The following is a 26,649-nucleotide window of genomic DNA, read 5'->3' as shown; positions in this document are numbered from 1 at the left end:
TGTTAAAAAATAACTTGATTTTGATTAAAACTTTTTTTGATTTTCTGTGCTTGTATATTTATTGCTTCATACAGTATGAACTATTAACATACTTCATGTTAAAATTGCTGTGCAAAACAAAGGTGTGAACTTACATTTTCATTTATATACTTCTGTCCATAATGTTTAAATATACAAAAAAAAATACTGTATGAATTGAAAACCAGGTTCATATTTAGGCCAGTATAGCAATATGAACTGTGACTGTGTGCAGCTAAAACTTGTTATGTGTACAGGATTGTGTTTAGTTGACACCCTATAAACATGTTATCATACTTGGGAACTTTCTATATGAACTTTCTATCTTGAGACTAAATTATTAACCCTTAAATAGCCCATCATGCTGCCTCCATGTAGTGACCAAATGGTTCTAATTCCGGTCCTTGTGAAAACCTTGGCTTGTTATTATTTAAAGATTTACTTACTTGGGTCACCTGCATGGAAGCAGGAATATCCCTCATACTGGCTGGAAGAGCACTAGTTGGGAGTCTTCTAAATGATAACAGCAGTGTAGAATAGGAAAAAAGTTACAAATAAAAAGCAATTTTGTAATATTTACGTGTACCAGAATCGGTTGATTTTATTGTCATTCTACAGTTAAAGGGAATGTTTACTGTCCTGTGCAGCCGAGTACTTTAAAGGTTCTGTTCCACATAGATGTGGATGTTTGCTTATCCCATTTCTACCCCTACTTTCCATTTCCTTTTTCCTTAATCCCTTTATGAGTTAACCTGCCCTTAAAATCATTATGTTAGTAATGCTATAAATATACCCAAAATAAAGGCTACCTCTGGGCTCACGAAACCTCTGGGTCCATGCCTTGAAGGATTGTCCTGCCTCTTGGGAGATTGTAAGGCTGGTTCTGTATTCACGCTCCATGTCTGCAGACAAACCCTTCATGCAGGTGAAGCACCGTCAAAGCCTCAGATGTGTCTGTAGATGATGAAATGTTGCTGCAGTTATCGGTGCTTGTTATTGTGATGTCACGGTATTTTCTCTTTATGATATCACTACTGATGCTAAGTGTCCTAGATGATTTTAAAGGGATAGTCCCATATTTTGTATTATGTCATAAATTGTTTATTTCTGTATCTTTAAAAGAAACACTTATGATTTATTATCTAAATTACCCTTATATCTAATAAACTGGTTTTGTTCCAACTGACTAAAATAATCTGAACTTTTTTACACTACAGGACAAAAGCAATTTTTATGTTTTTAATATGTCTCTGTAATGTCATTCTTACTCCCATATGCCTAGATTTTTTTAATCTATTTTGGTATTTATACAGGTTGCTTATTTTATACCTTTTTATTTGGGTGATACATGTGGTGATATATCTTTCTGATCCGTTCGCTGATCTCTGTGTGCTGGCGGGGATCAGATTTTGTATAATTATACAGGGGTTGTTATCAGTCACTGATTAGCAGCGGTTTCCCTCCATTACCCGAGTCAGTTTCTGTGTGTAACTGAAGTTTCACTCGCACATTCAAACGCGATTAGAACTGTAATGCAGCAGGAGAGATGAGCTGTAACTGACAGGCAGCCCCTCAGCTTATTGCCTACCTTATGTTAATAGATTACCTGTTTGAGAGCCTCATTGATGGCCAAGTGTGGTCTGTAAAGGGCTTGTGTTGAACAGATGCTACGGTATCATTTTTTATTACTATTACACCCTAACAAAATCTGTCACCAGCTTACCGTGGTGGTGAAAACGGGATGCTGTGCCAGTACCGGATCTATGCTATCGGCACTTCTTTGGACCAAATATCCATACCAAGTCCACGCCATTGGCGAGCTGCGTCTGCTACTGGTCACGGCCAAACCGGGTGCCCCGGACTTACTGCTCGCTCATTAAAAAAGCCCCCAATTGATACATTGGATATATCATATTAGTGGATTTACTTCTGTGCTGTATACAGTATGAACCATTAACAGACTTCATGTTAAAATTGCTGTAAAAATCTAAATTGGAACTTACATTTTAACACTGTAATAATGTATTCATTTTTTTTTTATAATAATTTGTGTTTTTCTTTTACATTAGATGACCCCTCTCTCTCTTTCCTAGGGCAGGGTCATCCAGGGGCTTCCATAAAGATTAGATCAGTCCAATTTGCCAGGAGTGATTTGATCATCATCAGCCCACTTCTGGTTCAAACTGCTGTGGGTCCTTAACTCACAGCAACCGAACTGGAAGCAGCCGTGACTTCCAGGTAAGTGCTGGGTTTTTTTTGGTTTGTTTTTTTAATTTCCATAAGAGCACAGCATTGACTGATACAATATTAACCCCTGTAATGCCATGTCCGTGTCATACACAATCGCGGCATTGAAGATGGTTAATGCTGCACTATCGCTCTTCAAGAAAACTCATTTTGCAACCACCGCTCCCTTCTACTACTGGATTCCTCACACAGGCTGTTAGAAATGCTGCTGTCCTGACAGCCTGTATGTTAATTAATTACATTTCTTACATGCCATTAAATTGGCATGTCCTGATAAGTTTTCAAAAATGTATAAAACTTTAATTAAATTGCAAGAGACTTTCATGAATGCCATACTTTTCAAAAGGCAGGAACTACAGTATTAACCCTTACTTTAAAAATTGTGTAAAATTGCACTTGACACCAGAGAGATGGGCAGGACTTTACTGGAAATTTAGCAGCACCCAGACATAGTAGAATAAAAAAAACCCCCAAAAACTCTATATGTCTATAGGGGTTGGGGTTCTCCTTTTAGTTTTGTTTTTTTACATAGAAATAGTAAGTAAACCATAATGTTGCATCACCAATAAAAAAAATTTTTTACAACAATTTAATGTTTTGATTTTCTAAACGTTCTTTTACACAAAAAAATAAACAATTAAAATCGTGTTCTGCAGGAAACCAATTTTATTACAATTCATGTAAAGAATTTAATGAAGCTGTGAGGGGAAAAAAAGCATCTAAGGAACCAACCTGCCAGTGTTTAATTGGTGACAATCCTGCCTATACACATATATCTATTCATTTCCCTGAGGAATATATTCCTGCAGAGGAGGGAAACAAAACCCAATAACACCCAGAACCTAAAATTCACAGATACGAGTGTGCAATGGACATTGCTAGTGCAGAAAAGCTTCGTTCATATGGTAGATCTGATAAAAGGAATATTATAAACCTGTTAGGAACAGAGGCAATGTCTCAAGAAGGTATGGGTGTTAAATTGGTAGGTGTGTTCTATGCTTTTCACCAAATAAATTTAAAACCAACATAAAAATACAGATATTTAAGAAAGAGTCCAGTGAAAAGTAAAACAAATGATGGCTGGGTGGTCTTAAATCTTAACAAGACCAGTTGCCATAAGGTGCGGTTAAAACAGGAGCGGATTTCTGCCATTATCCCCTCCGCTGCCAGAGGGAGGAGTAACACATTGCTTTGCACAGAATTAATCATTCCTCTGGTATCAGAAGGGTTAAGTCAGAGAGGTAACTATTTCAACCCCCCTCAAATGGTAAAGGAAGCAAGCTTGGGTTCATTTAAACACTTGGAAAAAAAGATTGTTTAAAACAAGAAAAATAAAATACAAAAAACTGTTCCTCTCGTGCCAAGGCATTGTTTTGAAACATACATACACCAGGTACTACAGCAAAAAAGGGAAAAAAACACTGCAAATATTTACAAAAAGAATGATTTTAAAGATATTATGGGTTTTCATTACAAATAGCTGTAAATTGCGAATTTGTCAGACAGTCCATGTATCTCTTTAAAATTTCTTTACATATTTAATGTAGAAGATAAGTTCTTTATTAATTACATTCTGCTGAGAACAGGTCAGGATTCCTTTAAAATGTTCACAGCACACTTAAATCCAGGTGTTGGAGGGTGTCTTGTCTCTCTCTCATCCTGGGCTGCTTCATGAAAAGTCTCTCAGGGTAAGACCATACTGCTGAAACCCTTACATATGCACCATCATATATCCTCTGCAAAGTCCAAACTCATTCAGTCATCACTGTCTGAGAGGGTTTCATACTGAGAGGAGAGGAGCGGTGCTGGCTCGCGTTCCCACATGCGGCTCTGCTGGTGGGCAGAACTTTGTGTCATAGAAGGTGGTGCGCATGACATAGAAGATGGTGGTGTGCTGCTCATCATTCCCATAGTCAAGGGGTTGTACGGGAACTGGGTGGATCCTGTAGTGAAAAGACCAAACAAAAGCATTAAAAACACGAAAGGGAAGATTCATGCACCACACACATTAACAGGTTTCAAAAAGGTCTTATTGGCTCTACCACCAACAGAATGGTGCTGCTGACTGAATCATTCTTCTGGACCCCACTTGTTGGCTGAATAAATGAAAACCCACTCATGTGTGCCCCTTTACACAAGCCTAACGATACAAAGTTTTGAATTCACTGTGCCTTATGGGTCATTTCTGTTAAATATCTCTAGAAGAACATGTGTAGTGCATAGTTTAATCAGCGAGGGGACTGTGCTACATTATGTTGAATATGTATAAATATGTTTTCTTACTAGACTAGACACATGAGAGAAAAAAAAAGACAGGTCACAAATGAAGCACTTGTAACTCTCCCTTTTACATGGCCATGAAAAACATCAATGCTCAATCTTACCTGTGGAAGAAGGTCGATCTTCCCAGGCCCACGCTGGAGCCTGCCTGTAATCTCCTTCTGAGTGAACCGATGATACTGAAGAGGGCCGTTCGGCCCCCATATACGCCTGACTGCCAGAAATGGGGGACTTCGTTTTGCGGCTGCCAGATTTGCTTATCAGCTTATGCTTGGTGGTTCCTCCGCCTGCAATATGGAGAACTTTTTATATAAAAGACACTGCAAGGGCTTGTGAGGAAAAAAAGCACAAACTTGGCGCAGGATAACCTTGCATTGCACTAAAAATGTGGACTCTTTCAATATTATGTGATGAATGAAACGATGACCTCCATGTAGTACGTGGAGAGAACAACAAGTGAAGCACACTGGAGCTGCAGAAGACCTGTGTTATGAGCAACGTGTAGATGTTCTAACAAATACTTTTGACAGAGCTGGAATTTGGCCATTTTTGTTGGCTGCACATAATTTCCAAATGTGGCCGGCAACTGAAAAGCGCCACCCTCCTCCATTCCACAACACTCATAACATAAAATAATTAAGTTTCAGTGTCCCTGAAAGAGTCTCTGATGGTATCCTCAGGTTTAAACGGTTCACTTTGGCATGTCACTGCCTCACAATTGCATTGCCAGCTGCATCTGTAATTTAAACGTCCTAGCATTTCCGATTCAAATGCATACAGGGGGTAACTATGGATTTTGACTCATGCAATAACATAATGGAATACAACATTTACAGTTTAACATGGGAGAGAATTTTAGTTATGAAACGGAAAACAGAAGCACCTGTAACAAGATTGCAGATAAATGACAAATGCCCACCTGAGTTAGGTGAAGGGTTTGCATCTTCCCTGCGCGCTTCACTGTTTGATGACGCAGCAGCATTCCCTTGGGCTACTCCCATCAGCATGCCGGGATCCTCTGGTTTTTCATCAAAATTGCCCATTAGAGCTTTGCGAATAATGTCCTCCAAACCCAGATTACTGGCTGGATCTGCAAAGGAATGCCCACGGGAACTGATGGTACCTGTCAAGAAAAAAGCATGAAGGCTAAGATTATATATATATCATCTATATCTATATCATTCACATTATAATTATAATAGGGTAATCTCCAACGAAACTGACAAACACAAACTGCAATAGTGCAAATAATTTGTCATGATTGGTCCATTCGTTGCCATGTGTAGCCATCACTACAAGCTTTTTTGACTGATGGAAGTAGCCAACAACCTGTGGGATTTTTTCCCTTACTTTTTTCCACTCTGGCCATTCACCATTCACAAGGTGAAGGGAGAAGCATTAGATATATAAGCATACGGACAGCATTTTAACTTGTCAGTAGCAACGGTTACAGCCTGATGGGAGTTGGAGTTTGAGACAGTGACAGTTTAGCAGGGGTTGAGATTACTCATCTACCATACTGCAAGTTAATGTATAGTTTATTTTAGTGCAGAAAATGTGCTGTTGTATGGTGAGTTGGAGAAGCTGTAGTGACTGCTGTATTACACGGACCGCAGGAGACATTTTTCACCGGTTTCCGAGTGCAGTTAAGACATTATTATATTTCCATTATATCATCTATTATTCTTCATTGATAAATATTGGTGACAAAACCAGGCATGGTTAATGTTTAATATATAACATTGAGAAAATTCTGCTCCTCTGACCGTCCTTAATCTGGGAGGACTTTTATTACATTTCTAGAATATTGGGGAAATTCAGTCCTGCTCCACGTGGCTCCATGGGCCTATCACCTGGTAGTGTCTGCGTGCCCAGTACCCTGCTTCTGCTCCTCTGACTGTCCTTAATCTGGAAGGACTTTTATTAAATTTCTAGAATATTGGGGAAATTCAGTCCTGCTCCACGCGCCAGCCCAGGCCCAGTGCGCTGCTGCTGCTACTACTACTACTACTACTATTGCTGCTGCACCTCTGCCCTTACTCTGGGGAGTATATATATTTTTTTATTTTTTTTTAATTGCTTTGAGCACATTTCGGCACAGCAAAAACGTACGTGGCAAAAACAAAAGTTTAGTCTGAAGCAATTTTGCTTGCCGTGGGTGCTTGTGTGCAAAAAACATAAGACAGACTAAAAGGGAATGCCACAGTTTTTTCTTGTTTTTTTTTCTATAGGAATCCTACTTGTATAGTCAGTGGGTACTTAGCAACATATGTTTTTGTTATTTGAAAACTTTCTGCATGGGCATCCCTTAGTTCCCATTTTCTCAGTATGATTTACTTGCAGTGAAAGAGATCTCTGCCACATCTGAGTCTCATTTCCAAGCCAGACACTAAGGAGTAGTACTAGCAGGGCTGAGGCGCCAAATGCGAAACTGCAAAAATGTTGAAAAACAACAAAAGCATTGTAGCCGGTGTAATTTGATGCTGTTGGAAATATTTATGCGATTATGAAGTGAAGTATGATGGGAGGAACCCTTTCAGAAAAATCATTCTATGCATCTTATTTTGGAACATGCTTTGTATCTATTGTTACTGAATACAAAATAAAAAGATATTAACGCAATTGCTAACAATCACTGCTTCCTTGCTATAAATTAGCCCCATCATTTAAAACCATTTCCAAGAAAATACTTATTCACGAATAAGGAATTATTTTGTCTGATTGCACCATCTGCTTTAATACATGCCTAAACACTACTGCAAAACTCTCTCTATAGCAAGCTATATATATTATTTTGGGGGGGAGGGAGACAGAATACTAATCACAGAAGAGAGAACTCAATCTTACCCGAAGTAGTGACCGCCGGCAGGTTAAATATCTCTGTTCCTGGCTGAGCAGCTGCTGCAATACATGAAACCATGAAACACATTCTCATTAATTCCCTCCACAAACATTTCACTTAATTATGTTATGCAAAACATTGTGTATACCACAGACCAGTGTACTTCAATCTGGTTTCTCCATGACACGTGCAATCATATGACAGAAGCAAATAATTTAAGTTTAGAAGCATTCTGTCCATCCGGTCTTCCCATTACTCTGATGTAAAGATTCAGACCTTAATCAGTCCTCGGTCTTGGTTTAGATTGAGGATAGCGTTTTGGCTGTCCCATGCAGGATTAAGAGGATAGTCTAAACATTTAAAATCTGAGAGGATATTGGAATATCCTTCCAACAGACATGGTAGAGGTTTATACCTTAAACCATGAGGCCACCCACCGAAGAACTAGGAAAGGTGGGCATTTATCACAAAAAGACCAAAGATAATGCTGAAGGAGCTGCAAAGCTTCACAGCAGACTGGTTGATCTGTCCATAGGACCACTTTAAGCCGTACACGGCACGGAGCTGGGCTTTAAGAAAGAGCGGCCAGAAAAAAAAAGCCATTGCTTTAAGCCATTGCCAGGGGCAAGACGCGCAATGTGGCCCAGTTATACAATGGTTCTTAAAACACAGTCAGAGGAATGCGATCTTTGTAGCGCAGCACCAAGTACAGCCAGAGCACGAGAGGCTGGTGCAACCCAATTACATGATTCCCACTACCAAGTACTGTGTCCTGACCTCCACAATACACTGTATGAGGAAAGGTCAGAGTTTATGGTTTTCATCAAAATTCATGTTTTTGTGCTAAAGCCACTTTTATCGTTTCACACAATGTTATGTTCAAAGGAGATACAAAAATGGTCAGTGGTTTGCAGGACAGAAATTAGCAGGAGGCAAGCTTATTTGAAAGGAGGAGCAATGTTAGGACAAGAGGTCATGGTCTAAAACTAGAGGGTCTGAGGCTTAGATGTGATGTAAGGAAGTTCTACTTTAAGCAAAGGGTAATAGATAAATGGAACAGTCTCCCAGCAGAAGTCGTGGCAGCTAATATAGTAAGGGAATTTAAACAGGCATGGGATAGACAGAAAGCTTTCCTCTCTATAGGACCTGATCAAAGACTGATGTAATGGGTTTTTTCTCCTATAATGTAAATTTCACCTCTCCTATTAAGTGTACCCACACAAATTATATAATTGTTTTTTTTTTCCAGGACAAAAACGGTTTTCTTCAGATACTATTTTTTGATCGTATCATCTAGTTACCTATAAAAAATATGGTCATTCTGCCCCATGTGCTATTTCAGGTATCTTTAAAGCAGGTTAATGCAGTTTACCCCCATCAAACCATTTATTTTTGAAAACTAGACACCTCAAGGTATTTCAAAAGCTGGTATTTTAACTCTTTCCATGCACCAATTCTACTACCACCATTTGTCAAACCTTGTGGTAGTAATTTATTTTGTGTTTCTTATCACACAAATTGTACTTCAGGTGTAAATTTACAACGCCTGGTATATATCACTGCCAAACAGCACCCCAATATGTGTTCAGCAACATCTCCCGAGTACAGTGACACCCCCCCCCATGCATGGGTTTGTGTCTGGTTGTTTGGGGGTTAAAGGCCACATTTGGGAATCGCCTCCTAAACTCTTAAAATCGTAATCACTTTCTAAGCTTGTTTGTTTAATGTCATTATGTGTCAGCATCAATGGCCCTTTTTTGCGCAACGTGCCTGGTCCGTCAGTCGTTAAGGGCTTAAGCTTTCTATATAAAGACAAATCTGTGCTCAATGCCTGATTTTCGCATGTTCTCTAACATACAAACTATATTCTACAAAGTTATTTGCTAAATTACAGAACAGCATTCCTGCCAAGTTTACATGCATATTATAGACAATCACACAAGAACATTTTCAAAGTATTAATGCAGAAAAAAAAGTAAGGTGTTCACACAATAAAAAAACTAAGCCTTTGTCCGTTATACAACTAATTGAAAAACAGAATCTTCTGAACTTCACTATAACTTATAAACAGCAGCACCCAGAAAGCTGCTCCTGCAAGAAGGGCTATAATGCCTAATTAATGGGAGAGGGTATTAAAAGTCATCTAATCAATTCAAGATGTAATACAGAAAAAAGCTACATAGGATGGCCGTTCATAATGCACAGCTAAATCAGGGAGCCGACACGAAAATGCAAATGCTTTGGTCATTAAATGGTTAATTATCACAAGCTACAGTGCAATCCGGCTTTTTGAAAACGTACTGACTTGGCGATCAGTTTTATGCCTCGGCATAAAAAAATAAAATCACAGGATTTGTGAAGCTGTAATAAAGATTAGAATTCAGAGAGGGAAACGATAGGCCCCACTTACCCATGTCAGAGTCACCGCCACCAGAAGAGTTTAACTTACGAAAAATCTCTTGTTTCTTAAACATCACCATCGGTGAGGTGTTTTCCAATTTGGTGAAGAAGGCAGGGAGGTAATTGATATTTCCAGGAGAGCGCGAGTCAGTCCTGCATTGAATGTGGACACAGAGCAAAGCAGAAAATGAGAGCCATGCCCTTACTCAGGAACTGTTCACAAACACTGCATCTTAGGAAAATAAAGAATGATATGGTATATACCGTCTGTGTAACTAACACCATGAGGGACACTAACCCCCAGATACCAATGGCTGCTCTTTATACCTGCATTTTAACACGTGAATTCATTTCAGTTTTAACAATTTCAGCCGGGCTGGCTATGCTGAAGCAGAGATATGCAAACATTATGGCCTATTTACAGTCCTCAGGACCTTGAGTTTGGCAACTCTGAATTGCACATTACTACTACACTCTTTAGTTGAGCCAGAAGACACAGAAAAAATATTTAAAGTTACAAACAATTTCAAACACATGTTCCATCTGAAGAGACCTCCTAGATTCCCAAACAGTAAGCAACGTTACATTTTTTTCTATACTGAACCAACAAAAAAGTTCTAAAAGTTTTACTAGAAAACAATTTGACATACACTTAATTTTCTGCAAACCTACCTCTGCTCAGCAGGTTCTGGTCTTTGGGACAGTAATAACATATTGTCTTGCTTTGTATGTATAATCGGGGCTTGTGGGGGTGATATGGGCTCATATGGCTCGGTGACATGCCCTCTATCTGGGGATTTTCCAGGCCTGCATTTAAAATACAGAGTGACGTTACAACACCCATAGCAGTGTAAGGTTTTCTTTTAACCCCTAACAGAGCTATTTGTATAACAAATGTAAAGGTTGACCTTATTAAGCACCAAAAATAACTGTTTATGGCTGCAATCTTAACATACACTTTATAAATGCTTAAAACATTATTGTAAACCTGTCATATAGATTTATTTCAATAAGGAAAGTACTGCTCTGACACAAGAGATAGCACCGAAGCAATTGTTGAATGTCGGCTCCCACAATTCAATTTTAATTCAGTAACTCTACTACTTTCTGGCTACCATGGCCCAGGAGTGGCCCCCCATAGAGTCACATTAAGCAGCTGCTTAGGGCCCCAGTGGTCTAGTAAATGATGCAGATGCCATTTAAGTAATATCTCCAATTCATTTTTCTTACAAATGCTTCCAAGGTCATAAATAGTAAGCCCCTTAGTGTTTGCAGAATTATTCTTTTTATCTCCTGTGTGAAAGGTGGGTCCCCAATTCATCTTTGGGATAAGGACCCCTTAAAACCTAGACCACTGTCCTTGAACATTTTATTATCACTAAGAAGTAACCCAGTAAAACACTATAAGACAGCAACTTCACAGATATTAATTGAGAGTCTCTGTCTTTGATAGGATTCTGAGGATTGTTTTCATTGCACTAGATAAGGGTGGTGAGGAAATAATCATGGGGTATCGTTACTAGATCTACCAGGTCATGGCTCAGATTCCCTCTGGCATAAGGCTGCTGTCTCTTTATACATCCGTTTGGTTGCCCATGTTTCCCGGGGTGCAGGATATCCTGGCTGATCTATTGCTCTGTAGTCCTTCGTGACAAAGGTTGATTTTACTTTTTGTACCCTTCGTGACAATGGCCGTTTTAACATTTCTGCGCTGCTCGTGTTTAGCTGTAATTTTCTTCTTTCCTGTTTACTGAACCCACACACATTATTATTATTGTTTTTTTCAGGACAAGAAGGGCTTTCTTTAGATGACATTGTTTTGATTGTATCATATTATTTACTATAAAAAAAAAGTATAAAATATGGTGAAAATGTTTGAAAAAAATGACTGTTTCTAACTTTTAGTTGAAAATCTTTTACTCATCTATAAAAGGTAATGAAAAAACCTGCTAAATAGATTCTACTATTTGTCCTGAGTTTAGAAATACCCAATGTTTTTATGTTTTTTTTTCTTTTTTCTACACATTATGGGGCAATATGTACAGGTAGCGTTTTGCTATTTCAAAGCCATTTTTCCCCCCATGTGCCATTTCGGGTATCTTTGAAGGCGGCCAATGCAATTTACCGCATCAAGTCATATATTTTTGAAAACTAGACAGCCCAGGGTATTCCATATGCTAGTATTTTAACCCTTTCCAAGCACTAATTCTACCATCAGTCTTTGTCAAACTTTGTGGTAGTCATTTTTTTGCATTTGTTTTGTCACACACATTTTACTTCAGGTATGAATAAACAGGTTCTGGTATATGTCACTATCATAAAACACCCAATATGTGTTCGGCAACATCTCCTGAGTACAGCGATACCTCACATTAATGATTTTGCCTGGCTGTTTGGGGGCAAAAGGGCCACATTTGGGACATGCGCATTTTTCAATGTTGAATGTTGAACTTTGGCATTTGGGGATCCACTGCCCATGCCCTATTTGGTACATCTTTGAGCCGGGCCATTTCAGTGTGCCCAACAAAACCATATATTTTTGAAAACTAGACACCCCAGGGTATTTTAAATGCTGGTATTTTAACTCTTTGCATGCACAGATTTTACCACCAGAATTTTTTCAAAGTTTGCAGTAGTATTCTTTTGTGTGTATTTTATACACACCTACTTTATGTATGAATTTACAGCTCCTGGTATATGCCGCTGTCACACAACACCGCAATATGTGTTCAGCAATATCTCCTGAGTATAGTGATACCCCATATGCATGGGTTTGTCATTTTTGGGGGGAACTAAAAGGCCACATTTGGTACGTGTGCATTTTTCTAATTGGAAATTAGATGTGTGGCCATCCTTCCCCCCGTGTTAATTGGCACATTGTTGAATCCGGCCAATTCAATTTACCCCATCAAATCATACATTTTTTAAAAGTAGACACCCCATGGGCATTTAATATGCCAGTATTTTAACTCTTTCCATGCGAGAATTGTTTTAAGCTAATGTGCTAATTTTAGGACTTGCTCACAAAAATATATTTTTTATATATATATTTTATTTTTTTTGCCTTTTTAAAAAAAAAATTAACATTTTTTTTTCAACTTGAAGGTTCCCCTGATAGTGACATCAGTGGGAAATTATTTTTACATTTTACTGTTTTTTTTACAATTTTTTTCTAATTATTATTAATTTTATTGTATTTTTTTATTTATTTTTACTAATCACACTGTGATTAGAAAGCTGGGCTCCATTGACTTGCATGGTTGAATGCAGTACCTGTATTCAACCTGCAAGTGAAGCCAGAGTTCTCTAGAGGGTCTGGAGACCGTCTAGCGAACTTTTTCACCTTTATTGTTTTTTTTCCCGGGCCGCCGCCATCTTGCGGATGGCGAAGATCACCGGCAGCTGCGGCTGTGACCGCTCTCCGGAGCGGTCACAGTCCATCCAAAGGTAAGTGTTTGGTGTCGCTGGATGCCTCCTGATCGAGGCATTCCAGGGACACCATTTAAGTTTAGGAGGTGATCGCTGATCGCTGATCGCCTCCTAAACGCTTTTAAAACGGGCGGTTGTTGACGCCCCGGGGAGGAGCCAGACATGGCCCCTGGTGCCGATCGTGGCGTTGCTGAATGCCTCGGGGTCGAGGCATTATAGCAACGCTGTTTGGGTACAGAAAGCGAACGTAGATCACTTTCTGCACCCGTTTAAAGACGTGCCGGTTCTGGCACGTCATTTGTCATAATCGACTTGTTTTTCCGTGCCGTGCCAGAACCGGCAATTGTCATTAAGGGGTTAAGCCACAGGGGCTTTTTTCCAAACCTCCTATAAACCTTACATTCCTCCAAGCATCTCCATGCACATATTTAACCATGATAACACACAAGAGCCATTACCTTCCCCTGGGCTTTTCAGGTATGTTTTCGGGTGACACCCTTGAGGCAGGTCGCTGATGGTGCACAGACTGGACCTGCGTTTCGGGGCTGAATCTGTTGGATGGCTTGGATCGGACGGGAGCAGGCGAGGGGGCACTGTTCTGGAATGTTGATGTGGGCGGCTGCTGTGACGTCTGAGTTGCAGACTGATTTCTAGCAAAGTCTTGAGTGATAATATGCTGAAAAAAAAAGAGGATTTACAAGATTATAGTATTTAATACGGGAACTTTCCCGTTTAATTAACCTTAAAAGTTATAAGGATGCCGTAATGTGGCACAAAATCAGCGTTGGAGATGGCACTTAGCGATCCTCTTAACTTTTTTCTTAAAGCAGTAAAAATATGCTTAAAAGGCGTTTTTACACTTCAATTTAAGAAAACACAGACAAGTTTTCAGAAATAATTGCATGTCTCAGAGATCAGATGGTAGACACTTACACAGATGTGATCAGCTAATGTAATCAGCCTGTGAGTTTGGGGAACATGTGCCGGCTGCTGTGGAGACGGGGACTCTTGCTGCGTTCGGTACCGGCCAGCGTGTCCTTCATATTGTCTTGAACTTTCACCTGCACCAGAAAACAAACAATTTACATCACATAAATTCCAACCTAAAATATCACATCATTTTAAGTTACATGCCATTCATTCATTCCCCCTGGTCTGGCTCAACAAAATTAGCAATGACTGGAGAAGAGAAATACTACTGTAGCATATCCACAGTTCTTCTTTCCGCACATATATGTAGTTTTGTTGACTGTATCAAATTATCAAACAAAGAAGATACAGAACACTCAACACCACCTTGTTTAAGCTGGCAGAGATCAGATAAAAGAATGCTGGTATAGCCTTTATACTGAAGTTATATACTGCACTACAAATTTGATTTACAATATATTTTCTTCATCAAGAAGACTTTGCAAAGGTCATTCTATGCCCTATGAATTAACCAAACGTTCAATTACTAATATTGGCCCCAAGGATAAATAATGTAACCATCGTCAGTACTGGAATTTAAGATGTCTGGTTTTTAACGATGATTTGGGATTTAGCATTTTTGTTCCAAGGAGATGAACAGAAATTATAATCCACTTACTTTCAGGCTGGCTTGATTTAGGAATCTCCTGGGGATGGGATTCTTTTTCCTTAACCGGCACAGGTGAGTTTGCTGGGCTGATCACCTCTATTGTGTCTCTTGGAGCTTCATAGCGATGGGAAGACACTGCAAATTAATATTTAACGTTAAAACTAGCAATGACACAAAAGCAGCAACTGATGCTTTTCTACGTAGCCATTCACCAAGAGACACACAATAAAACTTTTGTTAATGTTTTCATCACTTACAGCTGCTGACTGAATCGGAGCTCTGTGTACTTCTCTCTCGAGCATCTTTATCAGAGGCAATCTGTTGAGTGATGATCACATCAATAAAATTGGCTGCTGTGATAGTAGTCTTTCCTCTTGTCATTAATTCCTCCACATATCGTAATTTAGTGTGAGCAGGTTTGTCTTTGCCTGCTTCAGAATAGACAGCCGGGGAAGCTTGGCTCTGTGGCTTGCTGCTGGAAAAGCTGGAAGTATAGGGGCTTTGCACCATCCTCCGCTCAGACTCCATTTGCTGCTGCTGCTGCTGCTGTTCCAGTGCTGCGCGTCTGACCATGTTCTCTTGGGACCTCATGGACTCGTGTTTGCTCTCTTTTGGCTTGGCAACCTCCATCTGTGGAGCAGAAGCAGCCGCATCCACCAGGGCTGCAAGTGCATCGGCAGCCGTGTTGTAATGGGAGTTCGGTGTTCCCTGGGTAATGGAGGGTGTTCCCGAAGTGTGAGAACTGAAGAAGCAAAGTAACATTAGAAACCAAAGCTGAAAGTAGTAATTTGGTGGCATACTCTCGGGTGTATGATGGATACTTTAATTCCCTAAACAAATACATAATAACAACAGTCTACAGACAAAACATGAATGGCTGACCAGTTATTATAGTGAATACTTACATAGACCGCAGCTGAGAAGGATCCAGCTGCGTAATGACGCTTTTGCCATTTGTTCCTTGGAATATGCTGGGACGCTGCTGTATTATGCTCTCCTGTCCTCTGACAGAGGGTGAGGGGGAACGCACATAGCCATGGCTACTCGGCCTGCCAGGCTGATCTGTCACTGTAGATGGAAACACTCATCAGTGAGATAGAGGGCACAACTGCAGACAATATGAACAGCTGACGGGGAACACCGATCAGACTGTACACACTAGGTGCGTGTGTATAAAGTCATAATATCCTTAAACAGAGGGTATCTAAAATGAAACCTTTACTATGACATGAAAATGGTAAACACTTATTTTCTTAAAAGATAGTGCAAGTCTTAATTGGTGTGATATTTATATCTGGGAAAATGGCCAAATGGGTTGGTTATAACATGGATGTAACAAAGAAGCTTGGACCCTGCTGAGTTCACATATGCTTTAAAAAGCAATCACAGCTTTACCAGATACATATGTTTCAACTGAGTAACAGAACATGTCTCACCACTTTCTGACTATATGAAAAGTTGGTGATAAAGTGAAAATTTGTTGTTCCAATTGCCCAGGCCACTGCCAATGTACAATTGCACGCATTTTTTATGTTTCTCCCTACTAGATAAGCTATACTTAGAAGCCCCCACTTTGTGCAGGAAAAGACCACAAAATATTCCCTTGCTTCACAGGCCTATGCGTTTCGGTGGAGACAGCTGGCTCCACTAGAGGGAAGAGGTATGTGGGCCTGGTGGACCACTTGATGTTCAATGTATGCACAGGGCTTGCCTGCAACTTCTTTTAAACAGTCTTTTTAAACTTCTTTTAAATCACTACAATTAAAAAGTCCAGAAGTAACAAAACATAAACAGAGCACAACTATGCCAACACAGGACACATTATAGCCACATGACCTGTATATCTAGTAAAAGTATTAAACTCATCATCCATGAAGCTGGCCTCTTAATAAATACTTGACAATAGACAATGAAGGCAATAGTACCTGTTCACATTAATAACAAATATGAGGGCTAAAAAGAGTAGTTGCTTACTAACTGAAAACCACACTGGCTGCTCCTGCTGGGGGCTCAACTGAACTACCCAACAAATAGCCATATGTACAGGGCTAGAGGGATGTGGCCCATGGCAACAGCTACAGCGAAATGTAGTTACTGTGTCCTTACTGCAATCATTTTGTTAGCAAAATGAAGCAGGTCATTTGAAATTCACATAGAATGCTTCACAGGTGACCGTTCTGAAAACACGGAGCCCGGAAATGTGACTGTCGGCTATCTTTAATGAAACTGACTCACTAATAACAAATATGCTATATAAGATATTTTACCATGTAGATTATGAATGCACAGATCTATGGCGCCATACCAGCAGTATATAAATCAAACAGTATTTACACCACTTTAATTGTGGTAGCTAATCGTTATTGAATCCAAAATAACTTAACTATCTTAATACTCCCTATAATATTTGGATATCTCGAGTATGAACTTGGAATTCGACAAATATTAGTATGATACTCTTTTTCTTTTAGCACATCATTCTAATTTCCTTGTACAGTGTACTTAGAACAATATAAACAAACTTGTACTGAGAATCAATTCACATGTATTGTCTCAAACTGTTATAAAATAGAAAATAGCCACTTACCGGGACGCAGGTAATGTTCATTCTGTGCAGCTACAGCTGCTGCATGTCTTTCTCGCTCTCTTTCACGATCCTTCTCGCGTTCCCGATCTCTTTCCCGCTGCTCCTTCTCTCTCTCTCGGTCTCGCTCCCGTTCTCTTTCACGTTCCCTCTCCCGCTCAGCGTTGGCAGAGCTTGCAGCTGCTAAATAGGATGGATGGACTGTATAAGTAGTTATTATTATACTTGCTTATTTTGTGACATGTGAAAAGGTGGCACATCAGCACAAAAATGCAGCAGAGAACAATATGTTTTTTCAGTAATTAAAGGCATGAGTCAGTAACCCACAAGGCTAAGACATTACTGCAGTATTTATAAATATAAGTGAAATACCTGGAGACAAGGAAGCTGGATTGTAAGGCCTGGGAGGGAAAGCAAGTTGCGTTCCAGGTAAGTATGTGATTCTGTCCATTGGTGGAGTGCTTGTTCCTCCAGGATGAGGGACCAGGATTGTTGGAGGCATGTTTGTTAGGTCGATAATACCTAATTGAAATGAAATAAGAATTTGAATGTGTCTTAGACAGTCAATAGATCATGCTTGTTATATTACCGTATTGGCTCGGATATAGGCCGCCCCCGTATATAGGCCGCCCCCTAAAAGTTTGGTGCTTTTTTAAAAGAAAAAGTATTTTTCTTTAAAAAAGCACCAAAAAAACATGCTACCACTCTGCCCCCCCCCCCGAGATATGCTGCCACTGCCCCCCCCCCGAGATATGCTACCACTGTCCCCCCCCCCGAGATATGCTACCACTGCCCCCCCCCCCCGAGATATGCTACCACTGTCCTCCCCCCCCCCCGAGATATGCTGCCACTGTCCTCTGCCCCCCCCCCGGCACCAGAAGTTGCATACGCGTATTGCGTAGATGTCCCCCGCCGGCCCCGCAAGACACCCGGGAGTCTGCTCCGGTAAGTGCCCCTGGCAGAGGTAAAATGCACGCTTAGACAACCTCCCGTGCCGGCGGCAGCACCCCCGCCCCCCCCCCCCGTGGGAAGTGCTGGCAGGGGAGGCTGTCTGAGCGTATCGGGGAGTAGGATGCACCGCTGCGGGGGATCTGTATCCTAACCCCGCTGCACCCGCGGGCGTCGGGTGCTAGACCCCGAATATAGGCCGCACCCCCACTTTAAAGACTTAAAGTGGGGGGGAAAAAGTGCGGCCTATATTCGAGCCAATACGGTAATTTAAAAAAGGGATGCTCAAGTTCACTTTGGGTATGGATGAAACATCCTTTGGGAAGAACTATCCCTCACCAGTAGGCTTTTCACACATCTAGGACCTTCTCTTGGCAAAAGGGACCTACAATATGTAGAGCTGGTATAATTGGCGCATCTGACTACATCTGGCTACTGTTGATTGTTTCTCAAGCAATCAATGCACTCCATGTCTGAAAGTTAAGTGAACATTTGTGTGCTCGCAGCTTAATGTTCAGTAATTTTCTTAAGGGCTAACATAATATATGTGTGCGTTTCACGGCGATCTAATGATACACATACAGACATGATCACAATGAGGTTTTGCTACAGCTCAACACATGCATGCATAGACCTCTTTGGGAGCATGACTGTGGGCAGCTAAGTGAGCCCAGATTCAAAGAGTTAGGCAAGTTTGATTTAAATAGTAAATAAGATGGTAACCGAGGCAAACAAGTCACATGACTAAGCTTTAATAGCTGTTGTAACAAACCTCTTGGTCCTGGGTACGGAATTGTTAGTCCCTGGTCTCTGGGTGAAAGTCCTCTGCCAATGTCTGGTCTCAAATTAACCTGCATTTGCTGGGAAGTGATGTAGTCATTTAAGATGGTCTGGCGCGTGTTCTCCATAGCATACAACTGGTACTGGCTTGGATAACCAGGAGTGGGTGACAGCTGCCTTTGGAACAAGTAAGCTGCTGCAGCTGAGAATAGAGAGTTGGGGGATGAATATGTTATATCAGCAGCAACCTTTTAATCAAAGTTTGGAACATGCAGAAATGCTTTATCAATTTGCTTTGATTTAAAGTGTTAAGTAATTCTTTAGAACAATTCATTTGTTTAGCTACATACAAAAAGGATTTGAGAACAACTCAATTAATAGCCTGCTCGGGAGTGTCTCAATGAAATTAGCCATCTTAAATTTTGCATCGTGTATGTTCTATAATCAGCCTCCATATATAATCAGCATAACGCAGGATGCAAAAAGTATTTCTAATGAGCAATGCAGATACCAAATGAGAAATGTGGACTTAAATAAAAATAAAAATATAGAAACAGAACTAATCTTTAAAAATACTGTCGACAAAAATAGGCATGTTCAGTATACACCCCCTTACCCGGAAAAAAAAAAAAAAAAAAGAAAAAGAAAAAAAAAATACTTTCTTGAGGGAGACATGTGGATCCAATCTCTGTACTTTTGGCACTATTAATCCTATGGCACTATAATCCTATTATTCTTCAATAGGTCTAAGTGATGCATGTGTGTAATACACACACACACACACACACACACACAGATAATGTAAGAAGTGCAGTCACTTTTGACCTTTTAGCCCATATATGAAACCATTTTGATATTTGATTAGAAATCTCCCCAGCGAAGGGGTTTGACCTTTAATGCAATTAGGAGTTTAGCTTTTCTAAGTTAGCAATTTAATACAATCCACCTTCTACCACTAACCCTGAATCTTGGCAGGCTAACGTCCCATATTATTAGTTACAAGCGTATTGTAAATATTACTGTAACAGAAATCTAAGTTTCAGCTCCCTCCTGCCTCAGGACATTTCTAAATACTTAATTTTAAATATATCTGTCATACCTGGATCCAAGGCCCTGTGGAACTGTAAAGCAGGATCAAGATGTGGTGGCAGGTGGGCTCTGTAAACTTCACCAGGTGTTCCACCTCGGAGGTGAGGGTCAAAAGGACTGTGTGCTGCTGATGGGTCCACACCTGGGACTGGGGACTTCACTACAATACTCTCTCTTTGAGTGGGTGTCAAAGTGCTTTTTCTTTCATGACTGGAAGACTTCCCTGGGGTATGCCCACCTGAAAACGGCAACACTGTTAGTGCGAGAAGACAGTAGACATGACCAAAAACCAAGAAACAACATATCCTGAAAGATAGTGCCTGTGACAGACAGATCAGTGCCTCAAAAAAATTCTCTAACTGATGGAGTTTAGTAATATGCATCTTCCACAGAGAATCCACATCCATTTTAAAATGCCATTTTATGACCTGAAAAAGAGAAAAACTTTATTGACCTCATTAAAAACAAAATACTTTGTGAGCTTACCTTCTGTAGAACGTGCCATTGGTGAACTTCTGGACATTGGACTAGGGTAGTTGACAGGTGTCCTTCTTGCATTGGAATCCTCATAAATCCCAGGGCTCAGCTGAGATTTTGAAGACTCGTGGAGAGTGGATCTGAGCACAGATGTGCCCGAGCTTACAACGGACGTGTGACGTGACCGGATGGAATCTGATGACTTAGGGTCTTCGTATTTTGAGCGTTCCACCACCTTTAAATTCTCTGGCATAATGTCCATCTGAGATACGCCCCGAGAAAGATTGCTAGGACCTGTTATCAATGACTTCACATTGTGTTTAATAGCAGACTGACCAGAAGTGCTCTCATATTTTATTGGTGTGCCCTGTTCACAGAATAAAAAATGACAAATGTCACAAATCAATGTACATAAATATAGACATGGGCACAAAATCTAATGCCTACACATCTAATACCTGTGATATGGAACCTTCCATTATCGTTCTTGAACTTTCAGGAGTTTTTCTATGTTCCTGACTGATGAGATCCTGTCTAGGGATTTCATGAATGGACCGGCCCATCTCTTTGATTGTAGTGACTCCTTCATAAGGTTTGCCCTTGGTGATGGCTCCTTCATAAGGCCTAATAGAAGGACTTTCACGTTTTATTTGCTTTGCATACTTAAGACCTTCCTCAAAGTTTTCAGCTGTTGCCCTAGGGGTACCTTACGGGAAAATAGAAAAATAAATGTAAAAACATATACCTATGCAAACATTGGGAGTTTTGATCGAAATATGATGTAGGTCCAAACTTTGGTAGGTGGCCTTTCCACTAGAACAGGTGATTGATTTATTTATTTTAATTGGAGTATTCCTCTTGTTGCTATAATAAGCTTTTCAAACTTTGCACCATTGCCACTTTTTATACATAACACCCATTCTGGCCAGGTGCAAATGACCTTTTGAAACCAATACTATAAAATGTCTCATAGTTAAAACATGATTTACCTTGCATGATTGACCCAGTCAAGAGCGCCCTGTCTTTCAGCTCTGCATGTGTGCTTCCCTTTGGTAACGTACGACATATCAGTCCTATGAAAAGACAGATTTGATAATAAAAAACAGTAGCCCACTAACACTACTTTTAGAAAACTAAACCAATATTGCTTATCGCTATATACCAAAATCTGAAATATTTCTTGCCATACCTTCCATAGGTGTTGATATAGCAGATTCCCTTACTGAAATGTTCTGCTTTATGTTTCCTTCCATTGCATCATATGTTCTCTTTAGCGTTGCCTCTGAAACTGTCCTTGGACTCCTTGTGCCATCACGGATATTCTTCATGGCAGCTTAAAATTTCATAATGGAAAGGATGATTCATGCACATATTACCATACACTTTATAAATTGGCCTTATATATGTTTGTCATATTGACTTCACCACTACTACCCCATTACAATACATACATATTTGTTGTATAATGGCTGCAAGATTGTTTGAACTCCCATTTAGCAAAGTGGTTATTCATAAAATACAGACAGACTTCTATTAGAAGTTATTAAGATAATCCAAAACAAATGTAGATTTTCAAGAATAATGGCACAACCCGCTCTGCAAAATTAGAAAGTAAAACACAGCAATGCACTTACTGTCATATGATACGATGTGCCCACTCTTTCCTTCATAGATCACGTGGCCTTTAGCAGATGATTCTTCTCTGCATTTCTCTGGACTGTTGATGTCTTCTGTTGCCAATCTGGTGATGGTTGTCTTTAGCAAGACGTCAGCAGCAATACCAGACTGTGACAGAGCTGGTGTACCCTACAAGGACAAACAAACAAACCAAGTAATTTGGAGAAACACCTAAAATATCCATGATTGCTGATTAAAACCACTAACAGAGCTTAGTGAATTGATCTAGCATATTGGTTAGAAAAACAAAAACACATTTGCTGTGTGATTGCATTTTGCTGAAAGTTTATGCTGTAGAGGATGCACAAAGACCACATCTTTGCCAAGCGTGACCTTGAGCATACCTGAGTAATGGATCCTCGCAGAGTGGAAATGGTTTCCATGGGAAGTTTGGCTGCTGGGGTGCCTCTAGTGATGCTCCCCTCCTGAAGTGCAGATATAGTACCTGTCCAACAATAAGGTAGTTACTACTAACTTTCAGATCATAACATGTAGAACGTTCATTGCACCCAGTGCTTTTACTCCTCCAAAAAAGAACAGCTTTCGGAATTCAAGAATGACCATTCTATATAAGGAGGAATGCATGTGGTCAATTTGACTGATTATTATTATTATTATTATTTAGTGAGAAATTTTAAAATTAGCTCTCCAGTCCTATTTTGATGTTAAATGCAGATTGAGTTTATTTTGCATGGAAACCTGTGCTGTTACAGGAGTTAGAATATAAGACCTCTGTCACATGTAACGCCTCCATTTGCCTCTATAAAAAATAGGAGCAAACAGGCTCAGCAGAACACTGATTGAAAACCAAAGGGAGTACCAGCACAACATGTATGCTTTTCTAAACACTCTAGTATACAAGTGAATGGGGTTCTGCTTCAGTGACTTCAAGGGGAGAATTCTAATTTTTAATCTTCAAAATGCCAGAGATAAGCAGAATACACAATACAATCCAAAGTTTCAGTAGCATTTCACTGGCACTGAAAAAATATTAATATGTAATACAGACACATATGGTTATATGCCAGTCTCTGTACCTCTGACAACACCTTCATGCTGTGCCCTGACCAGGAGACCCTCTGGTTGGGAGCTCTGACCTCTGGGAGAAAACTCCTCCTGTTTAATGTAAGTCACAGACCCTGGAAAGGAAAAACAATATATGAAGGAAAACTGCATGGAAAGAACTGAAACAAGCTTTCCCAAAAAAGTATCTTACTTAGCCAACTGCTATATGGTGTATATATATATATATATATATATATATATATATATGCTCTGTGGTGGATGCTGGGCAAGGACACGGGGCTGGTTTGTTAGCTTTTTATGTAATTATATACAATGCATTGTGAAAAGAAAAGAATAAATCTGATGTCACTCATTTATGCACCTAAAAAAACATTTTCTTCTGCAGAGAACCACAGTGGTTTCTTCAACTGTTTGCATTTACTGACAAGCCAAAAACAATTCTCAGTAATTCCACTTTTAAAAATCCCATTTCTCCAGTATGATAATCACTCCTTTACACATATTCTAATTTTAGAAAAGTCTGCTTTTCTAAAATCTTAAACGTTTGTTTGTGTGTGGTATGATTTAGTCAGTGTTCTTAAATTAAACCACATGAACTGATGATCACTAGATCCAAAACGTTCACCTACAGTAATATCCGACACCAAATCTCCATTTGCGAACACTATACCCAATATGGCCTTCTTATGTGTTGGCTCCTCAACTAGTTAAAGAACATTTCGGTAGGGAGTTTAGAATATCTGAACCCCTGGAATAACTAGCTACGTTGGTTTGCCAGTTCACATCAGAAGATTAAAGCCACACTTAATATTAATTTAGCCATTTCCTCAATTATTAGGGCGATTGATACTCGTTGATAGTGTGAGTACCCAGAGAGGAGACAGAACCATGGATTCAAAGTCTCTGCCTGACATTGTGAAAACATGTCCAGGACCTACCAGCTTTAGTAGATTCCTGTTGCCTCGGCAGTCCGATGGAGCCCACAGAGGACTTCACTGGCTCTTGGCTGTAGGGCTGCTGGCTGAGAGAAGTTAAATATGTTCCAGGCGTTCCCTGAAGGAAGACACACATGCAGTTAGAAAATGCAAGAAGAAATGCATGCAGACAGAGTGATACATTCAAAATACATCAGCCTGGATCCAAATTAAGGCGTTTTAAAGGGAAACAGGGTAATGTGGTGTATTCGCCATGTCTGTGGTTCCCTTCCCTGTTTCAGGCATTTATTTATTTTGAATTCGCTTGTCATGTTTAGGGGTTAACAAGGCATCTTGCACGAAGAAGAGAAACTAAAGTTTTTTTGTTATGTTATATGACCAGACCCCACCAAGTTGGTGGAACATGAAGAGCATCCAAGCAGGGTTTCTTCAAAGAATGCTTTTACCACTATTTTTTTATAAGCACTGTGACCATCTTTGTCAGATTAAATATAAGTTAACCGGTTATTTCTTTCTGCTCTAACTTTGAACTCATAGGTTTCAGTGATAGCAGGAGTTACCGATTTTCTCAGTTGGAAGTGAATTTTTTGACAAAATTGTTTTTTTTCATAGAGTGATCAGTGATTGCGGGTTGTGGCTGCTGTTCCTGCTGTAATTAGGTGCTTTGATGACATCACCGGATCATGAATTTGTAGGGAAGTTTAAAAATGTCATCACACAAACAGCGTGAGTGACCAAGTCTAATGAGTTTGTCCCTCACAGTGCACTGTGAAAGCAGATTAATTAATTTAAATTTGTTGACGGGACCATCCAATAAACTCAGCGTTGCTCTCCATAACATCAGCCCCATATTTCTTGTAGAATTAATTTTTTACCCATGTGCTAGAAAACAGACGGCTGGCATTACAGTCTGTTAAAGAATTGGTGGTCTCCAGCTCTTAGCCAATTCAGATATATATACAAAAAGAGTACCAACCAACGATAAAGGGTTAGTGTCAAAGGGATATAGTATCCTACCTGTGATATAGAACCCCCCACAATGAACGATGGCTTGTCAGAGGGGTTTGCTGATGTTTTTGCTGATGGAATAAGTGGGGGTGGTGGACGGGTTGGGCGCGTCACAGCGAGGCGAGATCCTTCGGATAGAGACGTTATAACCTGATGCGGAGCAGGCTGTAGGACTAAAACAAGGTGTACAATTGTTACTATCATCCAACTCTGAAAGTACAATAAACTTACCGTCACTACGGTTTACATAATAGTATCTTATAATTCGACTACTTCCAAACACATGCGGATAAGATAAAAGAACTGCCGCTGCTACATCTTTTAGAATAACTAGATTCATTGATTAAAGCCACCAATTGAGTTTTCTTTCTGGGAGACCTGGGCCAACCTTTAAAGTTTTGCCAATGCTAGATTAAAGCAACCACCATAAAACCAGCTTACACTTTATTTAGGGAAACCTATATTTATTTTTTTTTCTCAGGACCAAATCAACAGCTGTCTCTTCCCCACAGAGGTAGCTATTGCTTTAATGTTCTGGGGAAAATAAGCAAAACTGAAGGACACAAAGAGAGCTCATTTTCTTATTACAGGGAGACCAAACAGAACAACAGGTTCTCGATATAGACTAAAACAAAACAAAAAAAAACAGTAGAGGAGAGCAACTTGTCAAAACAAAGCAGCCGTACGTTCCTTATGTTATTAGTAAAGTCTGGGCAGAGGGGCGCAACGCGTGCAACAGAGATGGATCAGATACAGTGACATTATGGAAAACAAATGTAAAAAAGGATGGGCAAACAGTTTAAAGAGAATACCAGGAGGGACGCAGTAGCGAACAGGATTCATATCCACTTGAGAGGAGGCTTTGCTGACATCTCTCGGAGACAGCCGGTACGGTGAAACAGATCTTGCAGCGTTTTGCATTTGTGCTTCATGCTCCAGTGCACGCTTAACTTCAGCAGCATACGGCATATAGACAGATTTCCCTGCCAAACAGTCAAATAATACAATTATTATTTTGAATAGGGAGGCTTACGCTTTGTGACACAATACGAAGTAACACACACAAAGCACTATGCGGAACAAACATGTAAATATCTGCAAAACGCTATATACACTCTAAATGAACAAAACTCTTCATTTGGTTAAACCAAAACCTGTTGCCATACAGAACATATATATATGACCCCTCCAATCAAAACGATTTTATGCACGTTCACTTTAAAAACTTGATTAAACACAATGGTTTACTTAGCTGTATTCTGGTTAACGGCTTTATGAACACTATCCCACTAAAGCATATGACAGCCAAGTGAATAAGGCAAAGGAAAAG

The 26,649-nt window shown here is 39.9% G+C and overlaps 1 protein-coding gene across 1 annotated transcript in view; it reads right to left on the bottom strand.

Moving 5' to 3' along the window:
• Nucleotides 1-4,020: 4,020 nt before the first annotated feature.
• The window catches only part of LOC149286069 (nuclear receptor corepressor 1-like), a 51,693-nt gene continuing 29,064 nt past the window's right edge, over nt 4,021-26,649 (bottom strand). The window contains exons 22-46 of the mRNA XM_089494356.1: nt 26,132-26,302; nt 25,329-25,492; nt 24,315-24,429; nt 23,388-23,489; nt 22,695-22,795; nt 22,308-22,479; nt 21,863-22,006; nt 21,663-21,746; nt 21,132-21,379; nt 20,683-21,040; nt 20,207-20,434; nt 19,100-19,309; nt 17,752-17,901; nt 17,383-17,580; nt 15,701-15,863; nt 15,053-15,537; nt 14,805-14,930; nt 14,150-14,277; nt 13,675-13,892; nt 10,460-10,594; nt 9,798-9,940; nt 7,393-7,446; nt 5,465-5,668; nt 4,650-4,832; nt 4,021-4,208 (exon numbers count right to left, since the gene is read on the bottom strand). Of these exons, the coding sequence (XP_089350482.1) occupies nt 4,021-4,208; nt 4,650-4,832; nt 5,465-5,668; nt 7,393-7,446; nt 9,798-9,940; nt 10,460-10,594; nt 13,675-13,892; nt 14,150-14,277; nt 14,805-14,930; nt 15,053-15,537; nt 15,701-15,863; nt 17,383-17,580; nt 17,752-17,901; nt 19,100-19,309; nt 20,207-20,434; nt 20,683-21,040; nt 21,132-21,379; nt 21,663-21,746; nt 21,863-22,006; nt 22,308-22,479; nt 22,695-22,795; nt 23,388-23,489; nt 24,315-24,429; nt 25,329-25,492; nt 26,132-26,302 (4,472 nt within the window). The remainder of the gene's footprint in view (nt 4,209-4,649; nt 4,833-5,464; nt 5,669-7,392; nt 7,447-9,797; nt 9,941-10,459; nt 10,595-13,674; nt 13,893-14,149; nt 14,278-14,804; nt 14,931-15,052; nt 15,538-15,700; nt 15,864-17,382; nt 17,581-17,751; nt 17,902-19,099; nt 19,310-20,206; nt 20,435-20,682; nt 21,041-21,131; nt 21,380-21,662; nt 21,747-21,862; nt 22,007-22,307; nt 22,480-22,694; nt 22,796-23,387; nt 23,490-24,314; nt 24,430-25,328; nt 25,493-26,131; nt 26,303-26,649) is intronic.

This window comes from Sceloporus occidentalis, unplaced genomic scaffold (genome assembly GCF_023333645.1).
Source record: "Sceloporus occidentalis isolate IW3139 unplaced genomic scaffold, rSceOcc1.0.p SCAF_72, whole genome shotgun sequence".
In the NCBI taxonomy this organism is placed as follows: domain Eukaryota; kingdom Metazoa; phylum Chordata; class Lepidosauria; order Squamata; family Phrynosomatidae; genus Sceloporus; species Sceloporus occidentalis.
This window is presented reverse-complemented; position numbering and strand designations above follow the sequence as displayed.